Raw genomic sequence first — 15,127 nt, 5'->3', positions numbered from 1 at the left:
CTAGGACTTCAGCCCGAAGGATGTTGCCAGCCATGTTCAGGGTGAATTTTCACTCTTCAGTTAAACCTCTTTGGAAACATCCTTACTGACACACCCAGAGTGTCTCCAGATGGTTCTAAATGCAGTCAAGCTGACAATGAAGGCCAACACCGTGGTTTTTCTAATGCTGTTTTTTTGAAGACTCTTTGTGGTGTTATCTACAATGGTTGTATCCATTTACACCTGACAGCCATGTTTCAGCCCCCAGGTTATCCACACGACTCTGTCTACACTGACAGCTGTGTGTGGGGCCCCTTGCTCTGCACACTTGCCAGCGTGTGTGTGTGTGTGTGTGTGTGTGTGTGTGTGTGTGTGTGTGTGTGTGTGTTATTTTCCGTATTAGCCATTCTGACTGGGTGGAACGTTGTGTACCTCACTCGGTTTTGACTTGAGGTTCCTGAACAGTGATGGTGAGCATTTTCTTGTGTACTTCTTGGCTTTTTATGTGTCTCCTTTAGAAGAATCTTTATTCAAATTGTTTAGCCATCTTAAAGTTGAATTATTTAGTGTTTTATTGCTGGGTATTTTGAGTTCCTTATAAATTCTGGTCATTAAACCTTTGCCTGGTGCACATGACGAGCCAGGAGGAAGGTGAAGGCAAGAAAGGAGAGTAACCAGTGACCTAAAGCGGGCCTGATGTCCATCAGACGGGACTCTGAGAGACACACGTCTCTGAATTTCCTTAGACACATAGCCTCCCACTTGTTTAAGGTTTCTGCTTGTTGTAGAATTCTTTTGGTGACTTTTATTTTTAGTGGGGAATTGACCCTTTTGTGGAGATCTAGAAGTCATGAGAGGAGCTGTGTCTCCTGGGTGACCCCAAACTTGTGCTGTCATTTCTGGTTCTGAGTTTGGGGATCTTTTGTTTTATTCTTTTTTTTTTTTTTTTTTTTCAAAATTATTGTATCTAATTCTGTTAGATATTTCACTTTGACAATTTTTTTTTTAATTTTTATTTTGCAATACAATTCAGTTCTACATATCAGCCACAGATTCCCTTGTTCTCCCCCCTCCCGCCCCCCTCACCTTCCCCCCAGCCCGCCCCCCATTCCAATCTCCTCCAGGGCAAAGCCTTCCCCACAGACTGAGATCAACCTGGTGGACTCAGTCCAGGTAGGTCCAGTCCCCTCCTCCCATGCTGAGCCAAGGGACCCTGCATAGGCCCCAGGTTTCAAACAGCCAACTCATGCAATGAGCACAGGACCCGGTCCCACTGCCTGGATGCCTCCCAAACAGATCAGGCCAATCAACTGTCTCACCCACTCAGAGGGCCTGATCCAGTTGGTGACCCCTCAGCCATTGGTTCATATTTCATGTGTTTCCGTTTGTTTGGCTATTTGTCTCTGTGCTTTATCCGACCTTGGTCTCAACAATTCTCTCTCATATAAACCCTCCTCATTCTCGCTAATTGGACTCCCAGAGATCCACCTGGGGCCTAGTCATGGATCTCTGCCTCCAGGTCCATCAGTAGTTGGATGAGGTTTCTAGCACGACAATTAGGGTGTTTGGCCATCCCATCACCAGAGTAGGTCAGTTCGGATTGTCGCTCGACCATTGCCAGCAGTCTGTTGTGGGGGTATCTTTGTGGATTTCTGTGGGCCTCTCTAGCACTTTGTTTCTTCCTATTCTCATGTGGTCTTCATTTACCATGGTCTCCTATTCCTTGTTCTCCCTCTCTGTTTTTGATCCAGCTGGGATCTCCCACTCACCCAAGCTCTCTTTCCCTCGACCCTCGCCCTTCACTACCCCCACTCCTGTCCAGGCTGTTCATGTAGATCTCATTCCATTTCTCTGTCGTTGGGCGATCCCTGTGTCTTTCTTGGGGTCCTGTTTTCCAGGTAGCCTGCCTGGTGATGTGAGTAGCAGTCCAGTCATCCTTGTTCCACATCTAGTATCCTGTTATGAGTGAGTACATACCATGTTTGTCTTTCTTTGTTTTATTCTTTTCCTGTTTGGATTAGATGGGTTTTTATTGTAAGTTTTTCATTTATTGATGTGATTTTGTGTGTGTGTCTGTGCACAAACACGGTCAAAGGACACCTTGCAGAGTCCAATCTCTTCTTCCATTGTGTGGGATCCTGGGGTCAAACACAGGTTCTCAGGCCTGCAGAAGAGTCTTCACACACTGAGCCATCTGGTTGACTCTAGAATTTAAGGTTTTTTTTCCCTCAAAGAAAGAGTTCTTGAGTTATCAGTTCAAACGTTTTTCCATTTTTCCTTACTTTTGTTTTGTCTTTATTATTTTCTTCTTTCTTTAGCAGTTTGTCGGTTCTTTTGTATAAATTATTGAGTTGAACATTTATTGTGTTTTTCCTTTAGTTGATTTAGTTAACAGAGAAGATCTTACTTGTGAGCTTCAACCAGCTTCAGTGTTCAAATTTTGATTGTACCTCTGACTGTAGATGGTTAGTGATTGTACTGGCTGGTTGTGTGTCAACCTGACACAAGCTGGAGTCGTCAGAGAGGAAGGAGCCTCAGCTGAGGAAATGCCTCCATGAGATCCAGCTGTAAGGCACTTTTTCAAGTAGTGATCAATGGGGGAGGGCCCAGCCCGTGGAGGGTGGTGCCATCCCTGGGCTGCTGCTGGTCCTGGGTTTCATAAGGTAGGCTGAGCAAGCCAGGGGAAGTAAGCCAGTAAGCAGCTCCCCTCTGTGGACTCTGCATCAGCTCCTGCCTCCACGTTCCTGCCATGCTTGAGTTCCTGTCCTGACTTCCTTCAGTGGTGAACAGCAATGTTGAAATATAAGCTGAATAAACCCTTTCCTCCCCAATTCGCTTTATGGTTATGGTATTTTTGTTGCAGCAGCAATAGAAATCCTAACTAAGATAGTGATTATATATTTTTCTTGCCTAATTTATTTGACTAGACTTTTCATTAGAATGCTGACTAGAAGCAATATGAATGGACAGCTGACACTGATGTTTTGCTTGACCAAAATTATTCATCTTTTCTTAAGATTTATTATTACTCATGTGTATGTGTGTTTGTGTACACATAATGTGCACACGTGTGCAAATGCCAAGAACAGGGCATCAGATCCCCTTGAGCTGGAATTACACACAGTTGTGAGCTACCATAGTTGCTAGGAACTGAACTGTGGTCCTCTGGAGGAGCAGCCAGTGCTCTTACCCATTGAGCCATCTCTCCAGCTCCTATTCATCTTTTCTTTTCTCACTCCACAAATATTTATCAGGTAGTTTACATGGTAGATGGTAATTTTATCTCCAGGGATACAGTAGTGAGTTAAGGCTCTAAAGTCTTTGTTCCTACTGAGGGAAGCAATCACACACTGAATGGATGACGATACAACAGATAAAAACCAATTCCAGAGCAGATGAGGAACAGAAAACAGAAAAGAATGAGAGGCCCACGTGGTTAGAGTTAAGTCCTGTCATCTCAGGACAGAGTAGGCACAGCCTGGAGAAATGATAGCGGGTGTCTTACATTCTAGACATAGCTGGAATAGTAAATAATTACTAGAAACAATAGAGATCCTATCTTTTCCATTATGGGGCCAATATGTAATTCTTCTAAAAATATTTTATTTGTGTGTGTGTGTGTGTGTGTGTGTGTGTGTGTGTGTGTGTGTTGCATGCCATGACAAGTGAACAGACGTCAGAAGACAACCCCTTAGGAGTCAATTTCCTCCTTCCATCAAGAGGATCGAAGGGATCAAACCCAGGTTGTCAGGTTTGCTGCAAGAGACTTAAGCCCCTATGTCATCCTGTAGGACCCCTGAAAATATTTAATAGCTGAAATAGTCACCTTGTATTTGATACCACTGCATTATAACTATAAAGACATTAAGTTATTGTTATTAATGTTATTGTTGTAGTCAGTTAAATTCGTATAATTAATTTCAGTTTATCTGTTTTAGAGAATTAAATTATGCCAGAGAGGGATATTATCTTTAAAGCTTGTTTCAAAGTAAATGGGCTAGACATGGTGGCACACAACTTTAATCTCAGCACTCAGAAGAGAAGACAGAGGCAAGCAGATCTCTGTAAGCCAAAGGCTGCTTGGTTTTCATAGTAAGTTCCAGGCCAATCACAACCTAGGGAGACCCTGTCTCAAAAACAACAACAACAACAAAAAACCCAAACCCCCAAAAACCAGTGATTTTGTGATAAGCATTGTGTCAGGTTTTGAGAACTGCCTTTTTGCCAACATCAGAATTTGAAGTAGACATTCAAAGAATCTTCCAGTTATGGACCAAATGCTTTTGAGGCGGTTTGTGTCTTTTCAGAAGCCAACTCAAAGCCACAACATTGAAATGGGAACCTAACAGCCTCAGCCAGAATCCGGTCTTTCACCCTTTCCTTCCCAGGATGGAAATCTCCCAGGATGCAGCCAAGTCTACATGCAAGTAAGGCTTGGATGCCGCTGTAATGAAGCCCTGACATATTCGCTTGGGTGGTCTTTAAAGCTTCAGACCCTCAAGTGGGTGGGAGAATGTCACAGGATGTCTGGGGTGTGCTTCTAATGTAGTTGAAGACAGCACTTGATTAGAACAGAGGAAGGAGATGGAAATGAAGACCCATGCTGCCTGTGAGCTTCACATACCAGGTCCCTGAGCTGCCTGCGTGTATATGTGTGTATGTATGCATGTGTGTGTCTGTGTGTGTGTGCATGTGTGTATCTGTATGTGTGTGTGTCCATGTGTGTGCGTGTGTGAGGTGAGTGTGGTCATGCCACTCCATACTTCAGGCTACCTTGCCTGTGAGCGTCCAGAGTTTCTGCTGGTTCTACCTCCCACCTCATTTAGGAGTGGTGAGATTACAGATGTGTAACCGGCTTTGTATGGGTTCTGAGGGTTTGAACTTACGCCTTCACACTCGTGTGCCAAGTGCTTCACCCACGGAGCCATCTCCTCAGTCCCTTAACCACTGTGACATGCTGACACTGTCATCTGCTTCTGTGGCCCCACGGGCCTCTCCATGGACTTCTCTGACACCCCACCCCCATGTCTTCTTTTACCCTAACGGTCTTTGGAGTCTGGGAGCTTGAGTAGGATCACATACTTGCGGCATTTAGGATCACATTTAGGTTTTTATTCCAAGAACCAGACTGTGCACATGGGTGACTGTCCCAGCTCAGCTTCCTAAGCTGAGCGGCTGGGAACGGAACACTCAGCATGGGAGGCAGAATGGCCAGCAAAGCCCCAGAGTAGCAAGGTGGGGAGGAGCAGGTCTGGATGCACGGCCAGGACTTGGCCTCTGGGTCCCCCTCCTGACAGGTGCCCAGAAGTCCCGCACCCTGGCTGGGGGCTTTCCCATTGCAGGGGAAAGGCCACTCTTTTTTTGTTCTGGTGGGACATTTCAATGCTGCAGTGTCCTCCTGGGCTGGCGTTCCCATAATCCTGCCCTGCCATGTGCCGTGTGCTGGCGGTGCAGGCTCTTGGGCAGTGCCTCTGCTTCTCTCTTTCAGGGGGCTCCCTGCAGGACTTGAGACAGAGGACTTACAGAGTAGCAAGGTCTTTTGGAGTTCCGGGGCATCTGCATACTTGCATGTGAAATGTTCACCCGACCCAGTGTTCCTGCAAAGAGGCTGCCCCCCCCCCCCCCCCCCCCCCCGCCTGCGTTTCCCTTTCAGCACAAAAACTCAATTTGTTTTTATGCCCAAGAATAAAGTTCCTGTAAAGCTGTGGTCCACTTGTGCATAGCTCGAGCACAAACCAGTGGCCTTGTGGGAGCTTCCATCTTGCTTCCATGTAGGTTGATCAAGGTGGGCCTCTGGGTCACACACATAGATCTTATAGCTCTGTCCCTCACTGACAAGTGCTTGAACCAAGCCCCCATGCCACGCAGCAGCTTTTTGACTCTTGCTCCCTGGCTGTGGGCTGCCGAGCTGTACACGCAAGGCCCATGCACTGGAGAGACACAGCAAGGTTTGACAAAGACTTACAGGGACGGGGTGGACATAGAAGTATTCCCTGCAGTTAGAGACCAACCATGAGTTCCCAGAGGTGGGGCAGAGAGAGAGGCGGATAGGGCTGTGTGCACTCCACCAGGCTGTGCAGAGAAGATCCAAAGATTGTTGTGCGCTGCAGCTCTCTGCTGGTTAGTTCTCTTAGCTTGACACAGCCTAGAGCCACTTGGGAGGGAGTCCCAGTGAGGAGCTGTCTAGATCAGGTTGGCCTGTGGCACATCTGTAGAGAGTTGTCTTGTTTGTTCCTTAAGATGAGAAGATTCATTCACCTTGAACGTGGGCGTCACCAGAGCTGGGCCCTGAGCTGTGTAAGTGTGAAGAAAGTCAGTGGGGCAGAAGCGTCCCCAGGCAAGTGGTATCTGTGCTTTCCTCTCTGTTCTTTTTTTTGGGGGGGGGGGCGGAGGAGCTCTGGTTGTCCTGGAGCTTGCTATGTAGACCAGGCTGGCCTTGAACTCATTGAGTTCTTCCTGCCTCTGCCTCCTGGGTGCTGGGATTAAAGGCGCACGCCACCACACCCCGCCCCTGCTTTCTGCCCTTGACTGTGGATGTAATGTGATGAGCTGCTCCACATTCGGCTTTGACGTTCCTCATGACTGTGACCGGGAAGCAAGCTTTTCCTCCCCTAAGCTGCTTTGTGTCAGGGGGTTTTATCACAACAGAAAGGGCACTAGAACAAACCCCACAGGGTAATTGAGTTTCATTGTTCTGCCAGATTCTGCAAAGTTTCCCCTAAAACAGCCTCACACAAAAGCTGTCCGAGTCCATCTTAGTCTGGATCGTGTTATCAGAGTGACTCAGAAGCAGAGGAGCAGGGGCGTACCCCTAGAGTTTAGTACGTTGCACCCCCAGCTCTACATTCCTAACAGTTCTCAGGAATATTAATATAGACCACACCTCCATCTATACACTCTTTACCTTAAGATCTCATGGTTCCTATGAATGTTGTCAGGAAATAACCCAGAGGCATTTTCTGCATGCCGCCCTGCCTCAGTTCCTTTTAGTGCAGATGAAGTGTCTCTGCTTCCCTCCAGGTATTAGGAAGAACTTCATTTCTTTAGGCAGACAGGGATTAAGTACAGTCAGGTTTAGGATTCCTACCAAGATCATCTAGAACTCAAGAAATGGCTTCATGCTTAAGAGAGTTTACTGCTCTTTCAAAAGACCTGTGTTGGCATGTCAGGCGGGAACACGTTAGGCACTCACAGCCTCCTCTAACACTAGATCCAGGGGAATACAACGCCCTCTCCTGGCCATTGAGACGAACTGCACTCATGCGCACATACCCCTGTATAGACACATATGAATAAATACACATAATTAAGAATAAAAGAAAATCTATAAAAAAAGACCATCTACTTTTTTTTTTCTTATTCACATTTGCAGAGAAAAATTTGTTTTGGCCACATTAAAGGAAAACTCCAATCTTGATATTTAGGAAAAAAAAAGAGTTCATTCCTTCATCCTTCCAAACAAGGTACAATACAACTGAGTAACAATACACATTTCTGAGAAACACAACAGTATCTTATATTCCTTACTACTCTTTAAGTATAATTCAGATATTAAGAATAAAAGGTTCTAATCATATTAATACATTACAGAAACCAAAATTAACTTACCACATAAAATAAATTAAAACATTACATATTAACCTTCAGTGCATCATATACAGAAGTCAGAATGATGAGTTCTAAAAACAACATCAGGTTCCTTATAATAAAGTTATTACGCTATGGAGAGGAGTTGCTTCTCAGTACTGCGTGTGTATATTCATGTGTACACGTGTGTGTACAACACTATGTCTTTGAGACAGATCAATGGCTTCAGGGAATAAATCTTACACTAGAACATTAAAAACAAACATAATCCAGGTGTGGTGGCACACACCTATAACCCAGGAGGCTGAGGCAGAGGAATCATGGGTTCAAGGCTAGCCTGGGCTATAGAGTAAAACCCTGTGTCAAAAATGTATGTGATGTTTAATATGGCCTCTCCTTGGTCCTGGGAGAGACAAGCTTCGAACTCACCACAGGACTGGACCTGCAGGCAGTGATAGAATGTTGCTGGTCCATCCAGTGTCTCACAGGCACTAGGAAACCTGGGCTGGGGACCCAGGTGGCTTTCTGTGCTTGAAGGGAACAGGCCACCATCTAAGCCTCAGCCACAGCCTCCTCTCTCACCAGTGTGAGTGTTTAGGACCAACTCTGCCTCTTGCCCCTTTTTTTGGGGGGGAGGAAGGGACCTTGGGACTATTGTTCCCATCTTTTTTTTCTGGGACCCATGACAAACTGACTCATGGCTTGGTTCTGTGTCTGTCCACTCGGAATCTGTCTTTTGGGTTGGAGTCTTCATTGTGTTTTTCCATGGAGAAAATGTGTTCCATGGTGTGTTTAAAGTTACAACTAGAGGTGTGGTGGCCTTTCTAAAATTCATTTTTATTTTTAAAAATGACAGAGAGAGAGAGAGAGAGAGAGAGAGAGAGAGAGAGAGAGAGAGAGGCAAGACCAGTTCTCTCCTTCCACCGTGTGGGTCCCAAGGATTGAACTCAGGTCCTCAGGGTTGTTGGTAAGTGCTTTTACCCTTGGAGCCATCTCAATGTCCCTAGAGTTTATTTTAATTCATTCAGTGGGGACGTTCATCGTCCCCTGAGTCACTGGAACAGCTGTGCTGTCCACTGTCCTGTGTGGCTGCTGAGGAGTTCTCCTTATTTATAGCTGTATTGAACATCAAGAGAGGCCAGGAAGTACAGTGTGAACTGACAGGAGGGCACTGTAGGGAGAGCAGTGTGAACTGACAGGAGGATGCTGTAGGGAGAGCAGTGTGAACTGACAGGAGGGCGCTGGTACAGCTAACCAGGGCTATCTCTGCTGTGAGATGGCCCAGGAAGGAAAACAGCATTTGTCTGACTTCCAAAACCAAAATCACCAAAAAGCAGGGCTGTCATATGCTGGGGCAGGGATGATGTGCAACCAGACTTGTCTCAACCTAGCCTCAGCTGCTGACTCTGCAGACCCACTGCTTTGCAAAAGGCCTGACTGGGAAGGCACTTCTAGGGGGCATTTGAGTACAGGCACCAGGAGGGCTACTGGCTGCTCTGACTGGCTGGCCTTGAGAACTGCAATGTTCAGATCCCAAGCTGAGGTGCTCCCCACGATCCTTTGCTTCCACCATCATGGGTTCGTCCTAATTTTTCTCCACCTCTGCGAGTCTTGGATGACAATTCCTGGTAACTTCTTTAGGATGGGACATCAGTGAAGAGATGCCCATTAATACTTCGATACCAGTTCAAACTCTTTAAAAGAAGTCAGACATCCAGGAGCCTCCAGCAGACCAGAAAAGAGCTGTCGTCTGAATATAACAGTGTGAACTGAATTAAAACAAGCCCTCCATTTGTGTTGGTCCCCATGAGCCAGGACTTCAGGCAGGGTCTGCTGAGAACGCTGGGGGCCAACAGAGGTCTAAAGCCCAGTGCAGTTGATTGGTCTCTGAGCAGCAGGCTGCACTCGGCCTTGACCCACATGGATGACCCAAGGAATGCAAACAGCGTATTTTCTTTAAAAATCGAAAAACTCTGCGGGACATGGTGGTACACACCTGTAAGCCCAGAACTCAGGAGGCCGGAGCAGGAAGACCTCAAGTTCAAGGCTACCCTGGGCTACACAGCAAGACCTCGTCTCACACAAAGAAACAAAATACCAAACCATAATAATAATAATAATAATAAAATAACAAAATGCTGCCTTCTGCCTGGAGTCGCGTCAGCTGTGGAGTTAGAGGACAGCACTGAACAGACCCAGTTTCTTCTTTGGGGCTCCAGGCAACGTGAACAAAGAGTGCCAGGTTAAGACCTGGGGCAGATCAGTGCCTAGATCATATGAGAAGAGAAAAAAAAAATCCATAGAAAAAGGTGGAATGGAGAAGAAGAACGAGGAACAGGCAAAACTTGCTGATAGAAAATAAACTGACTTGGTATGTCCAATGCCCTTCTTCCAGGGCGTTGTTAGAGACTCTGGAGGGCTGACAGGGGCAGGCTTTACACTTTGGAATTAGAGAATGGCCTCCTCAATAAGCAGCTTTATGTAGTTACTGTCCTTCTGTCTCCAGACAGTACCGAGCAGCCCAGGGGTGAGGGTGGGCCCCATGGGTCAGAGCACCCTCGGGTGCTCAGGGAACACGTCTCCTTCTCCAGAGGGCAGTGGAGAGGCTTGGTAGCAATTTTGTTAATAATGCCAACATTCTGAAAGGGAACAAAATAAAACAAAAAACAACCGTGGGATATTTATCCTAATGCTTGAAAATAAATAGGGAAGCTAAATTTCTCCTAAAAATGAAGCAAAAACCAAGGCAACAGCATGAAAAACAAAGGGCTGGCCCCCTTCGTGGATTTGGCCCACAGCTCACTGCTAATGCTGGAGCTCATGAGGAAGTTAATCCACTTAATCAAGTGTTGGTATGTGAGTCCATCCCTAGGTGTCCACATAGGCTCTCTTGTGTTCTTGTCCCCATCGGGGTGACTCTGTCACTGGCCTTGCTAACTTTGCTACAGTGTGTATCTGAGGGACGTTCCTGCTTTGTATCTTAGAGGGCATAACCTCCAAATAGCAGATATGCTCCCACCAGAATGCACTTTAGAATGCTGTCTCTACAGCCCCCAGGAGGCCGCTCTCTGCCGTCCTGCTTTATCAAAGCGGCTGGACGTCTGTAGCTGGTGTAACTTCACAGCCAGCCACTTAGGTATCATTAACGTGGATGCCTGACATTGACTTACGAGATTACAAATAAAACCGTTATCCATCTAATAAATAAGACACACATCCCCGCAACAGCTTGAGAAGATGCCAAGGCTCAGAGGAGGCCACACTGTCTTCATACAACAAGAGACGTTTTCCCCTTGTCCATTGTGTACACCAACCATGGAGTCTCTGCTGGGACCAGGTGGCCCATTGAGAAGAAACAGCCTGGAATCCATAGCCAGCAGGAGACACCAACCCAAGCACATGCCTGGTGTGGGTTAGCAAGAAGGCCAGCTCTTGGAGGTTCTTGTTCGACTTGTCTGAAAGCATGGTCTACTGGCCTTTTCTCTAGGGTGCGCTGAGGAAACCCAGCAGGCAGAGTTATCACACAGTTTTGAAGGCCCGCGGAGGACAGAAGGGCTGCACAGGCGATTGTGCGCTGAGGGGAAGGTCTGCCAGCACGTCCCAGGCGCCTGGGCACTGCCGGTGGTGGTGTCCCAAGAAGCTTCTCCGTCGGTGGGCCGCCATAGGCCACCTGGCCAAATTCCTCCTCTGGGATCTTCAGACCACTGGCAGAAAAGAAAAATAGGGTGAACAACGTGGGCCCGAGCCATGCTGGCGAGACAAGCTTGGAACAGAGGCTTTGAGGCAACATCATCCACGCCACTGGCTTCTCTCAGCAGCCAGGCCCAGCTCTAGGCCAGCTTCAGGGGCATCAGCTTCTGGAACTACGCTTTCAGTGACGGACAGCACATGAATTACAGTAGAGGGGGTGGGGTTTTGTGACAGAGAAAGGTGAGTTAGGGCAGCGAGGAGGTTGGGGGAGATACGTCTGTCAGGAGGGTTGCAGTTCAGCCGAACCCGTGGCCAGTTCCCCTGTCAGGAGTGGTGTGGGAAAACAGCCCCGCACTTCCCTCCTGTTTTGTCTCCTCTGTGCCAACTTGGAAAATGGTGGCCGTTTCCTCCACCCGCCAGTATCTATCTCCCCGGGAGGAAAAGGGCGGAAGCCGCCCTGTACCTGTCTCAGAGTGGCAGCAAGCGGTCCTTCCCTTCAGGAGGGCGCTGGGCTTCTCGTGTCTGCAGACGAGGGCACGGCACCACTCACAGTGTTTGCGGACGTGGCAGCAGCTGGCGACAGAAGGGACAGGCTGAGCTGCCCCTGCTTGGCAGGAGAGCCCCGCTTGGGTAGCCCTGGGTGCCCACTCAGCCCTTCAGACCATCCGCCACCGCAGGACCCCGAGGACCTGGATGGTCACTGACCAGCCTCAGAGAACCTGTTGGCTGCTGCCGAGTGTCAGCACTGTTGCTGTAGCACAGCTCCAGACTTCCTGGGTCACCTGCCTCCAGACTCCCTAGCTGGCTGAGGGGACAGGCCAGCCACCTGCTGCTTGCTGTCTCCACAAAGGGCCAACTGAGAAGTTCTGCCAGTGTAGCAATGGCCTTAGAACAGACACGAGGACTAGGACCAGCAGACCCTGGGGTTGGAGGCCATGGTGCTCTGGGAGGTGGCCAAGTCCCTGAGCGCCACTGGACCTGTGCCTCAGATGTCCTAACAGCAGCAACTCACCAGGACAGTGTCTCTTATTGGTCTGTGCGTCACCTGGCCAGCCTTGGAGGACAAAAGCCTGGCACGGCTTTCATATCCAGCCTCATCAAAATAGCCATTGTGCCCTCTGCAACCCCAGCCTTGAGTCAACCTGAGCTGTGCTGACAGGCTGCCTTCAACTGAAAAACGCCCTGTGCCAATTCAAACTAGGTAGAAATCCTCTGAGCCCTTTGCCTTGCACTAAACCATTCCAGGGATATAAGTCTGGCTTGATGTCGGCTGCTGGGAATACAGAACTGTGTATCTAGGGCTCTGGCTGGACCGGCCAGGCCAGTGGGCAGCTATGGGCAAGCGAACAGGAAAAGACACTCGTGTAGTCTCCCTTGACCTGAGGCTCAGCACAGCTTCCTGGAGGATACAGTTTAGAGGATGAGAGGTGTTGGTGGAGAAAGAGGGAGGCCATTGAGGGTGACGACACCAGTGTACAGAAACCGCCTCGGGAGCCTCTGATGTAACTTTAGAATTTGTCAAGCACTTTCTGCGGGGAGGAAGCACTTTTGCTGTGGACCAAGAGCATTGGGAGCTGTTTCCAGCTCTCTCTGGAGCCTCTGCCCAGCTCAAAAGTTTTCTGGGTTCAAAGGCAGTAGTAGAGTATGTCTTAGATTTGACATGACTTCTAGAAGAGCCCAGAACCACTGCTGGCAATCACCCATGCTCCAGGTGTTTGCACATATTGCCTGACACTGTGTGGAGAGACATTAACTACCCTCTTAGATCAGCTGATGTCACTCTCATGTCACAACAATGAGCTGGTGGCCCTTTCATGTGGCCATACTCCGGATGCTCCTGGCAAGGCAGACAGGTGGGGGACCTGAGTTCAGGGGTGGCAAATACTCACTGGATCAGCACACAGGTGATAATCAGGACAGCGAGGGCCACAATGGAGACCACCACCAAGGCAGTGATGGCCTGCTTCTTCTGGCTGGCAGCCACCACGGCCAGGAGGTCTGCATGCTCGCACCGAGCACCCACGTACCCAGAGTGGCAGCTGTGGGAGAAAGGAATGTTAGTCCGCTTCTGACAGAGGGGCTCGTCCACCCAAGCTGAGCTGGAAGGATCTGGGGCCTGTTGGATAAGCCCCCAAGGGCCGCTGCCTCCTCTGTGATTGGAGACACAGGTGTGAGGCAGTGAGTCTCACTTCCCTGTCTCGGTGCTGCTTGCTGAGGGGAGGAGAAATGGATGCCCTCTTCACCAAGGGTGCACTTGTGATCACTGTCCTTATGCCAACTCTTGAGTGCTAATAGCAGCGTTGAGGACAAGAACTTCATTTTGATAGGTGATGAAACTCTGTGCATGCCTGTTCATGCTTGTGTGCATGCTGGTGCAGGTGTGTGGGTGTGTGCATGTCTGTGGAGGCCAGAAGTCAATGTTGGGTGTCTTTCTCTATCACCCTCTGCCTTATTTTGGAGACTGTGTCTCTTAATGTATCTGGACTTCACCTATATGGCAAGGCTGGCTGGCTGCCAAGTTCCAAGGATCCCCCCCCCCCCCCCCCCCCCCGTCTCCTCAGCTATGGGGTTATATAGGTTGCTGCACCAGTTTTTTTCCCCCATGGGTGCTGGCAATCTGGACTCAGGTCTTCATAGCCTTGTGGCAAGCATTTTACCAACTGAGCTGTTTCCTTAGTTTCAAATGTAGGTGTTTTTAATGTGTTTGCTTGAGACAGGGTCTCTCTATGTAGTCTTGGCTGTCCCGGAACTTGCTATGTAGACCAGGCTGGCTTCAAACTCACAGAGAGCCACCTGCCTCTGCCTCCCGAGTGCTGAGATTAAAGGCATGTGTCATCATGCCTAGCCCAAATCCAGGTTATTTTAAAACCAAAATTGCTTATTTAGAATTTTGGATGAAAGAAAATACACTAGATGCATAGTCTGAGCTTGGCTTTCCTGTCTTCTTCATCAAGTTTAATTAGCCCCAAGGATAATTTCTGGGTGGCTCAGTGCATAGCCTGGTCCCTCCAGGAAAGGACGAGGGCCTGGCGCTGTCACCTGGTTCCATCAGGGCTGGAGAAGCCTCCAGACTCCTGTGAAATCTTGTGTGTTGGCCTCCAATGAAACACGCCTGACCTCTGCACCATGAGCAAAGGTATAAACGAGGTCAAGTGTGGACGTGCATGCTGGTGCGTGCATCGCCAGCCCATTCATTACTGCTCTTGCTGCATGCCCAGCTTCTCTGGCTCCATCCTGCCAAAGCAGCCTCCTGTGTGCACAGGTTGCTCACCAGATGGTTCTTCAGGATGGGCCGACCATAAGGAGACATGGGCCACTTGCTTTCCTGGCATTCCTCCAAGCATATGACTCTTTTTTTTTTTTTTTTTTTTTTTTTTTTTTTGAGACAGGGTTTCTCTGTGTAGCTTTGCGCCTTTCCTGGATCACTCTGTAGACCAGGTTGGCCTCCAACTCACAAAGATCCACCTGGCTCTGCCTCCCGAGTGCTGGGATTAAAGGCGTGCACCATCACTGCCCAGCTGCATGTGACTCTTTTTAACAGAAAAGTGAATGAGGTGACACCCTGGTTCCTTTTTAAAATCCTCAGTGTAAATATTGAGTTCCAACCCTCTCGGGCAGGAGCTTCCTTGAGGAGCAGCCCCATACCACACACTGAATTTAAATGTATATTATATATATTTCTAACCAGGGCTAAGGTAGCAAACATTTTTAAGTCTATACTTGGATTGCATTGTAACCTGCAGCTGTCAGGTAAAGGGCTTTAAAGAACAAAGAACATAGAAAGGATCCTGGGCTCAATAGCCTCCCTGGGGCACCAGCCACTGTGCCAGGCTGGCTCCAGAGCCATTCCAGGTGAGACCCCCGAGTCCTG

General features: G+C 48.4%; 1 protein-coding gene across 1 annotated transcript; it reads right to left on the bottom strand.

The window, feature by feature from the left end:
• Positions 1 to 9,827: 9,827 nt before the first annotated feature.
• Tgfa (transforming growth factor alpha) lies at positions 9,828 to 13,295 on the bottom strand (the record flags this gene model as incomplete). Its single annotated transcript, XM_059253230.1, has 3 exons — positions 9,828 to 11,270; positions 11,720 to 11,829; positions 13,146 to 13,295. Coding segments are annotated over 3 exons (268 nt in total), but the record flags the coding sequence as incomplete, so codon positions are not given.
• Positions 13,296 to 15,127: the final 1,832 nt, after the last annotated feature.

The sequence above is a fragment of the Peromyscus eremicus genome, unplaced genomic scaffold, assembly GCF_949786415.1.
Source record: "Peromyscus eremicus unplaced genomic scaffold, PerEre_H2_v1 PerEre#2#unplaced_3605, whole genome shotgun sequence".
Classification (NCBI taxonomy): domain Eukaryota; kingdom Metazoa; phylum Chordata; class Mammalia; order Rodentia; family Cricetidae; genus Peromyscus; species Peromyscus eremicus.
The sequence above is the reverse complement of the archived record's forward strand: the minus strand, read 5'-3'. Positions and strand labels throughout refer to the sequence as shown.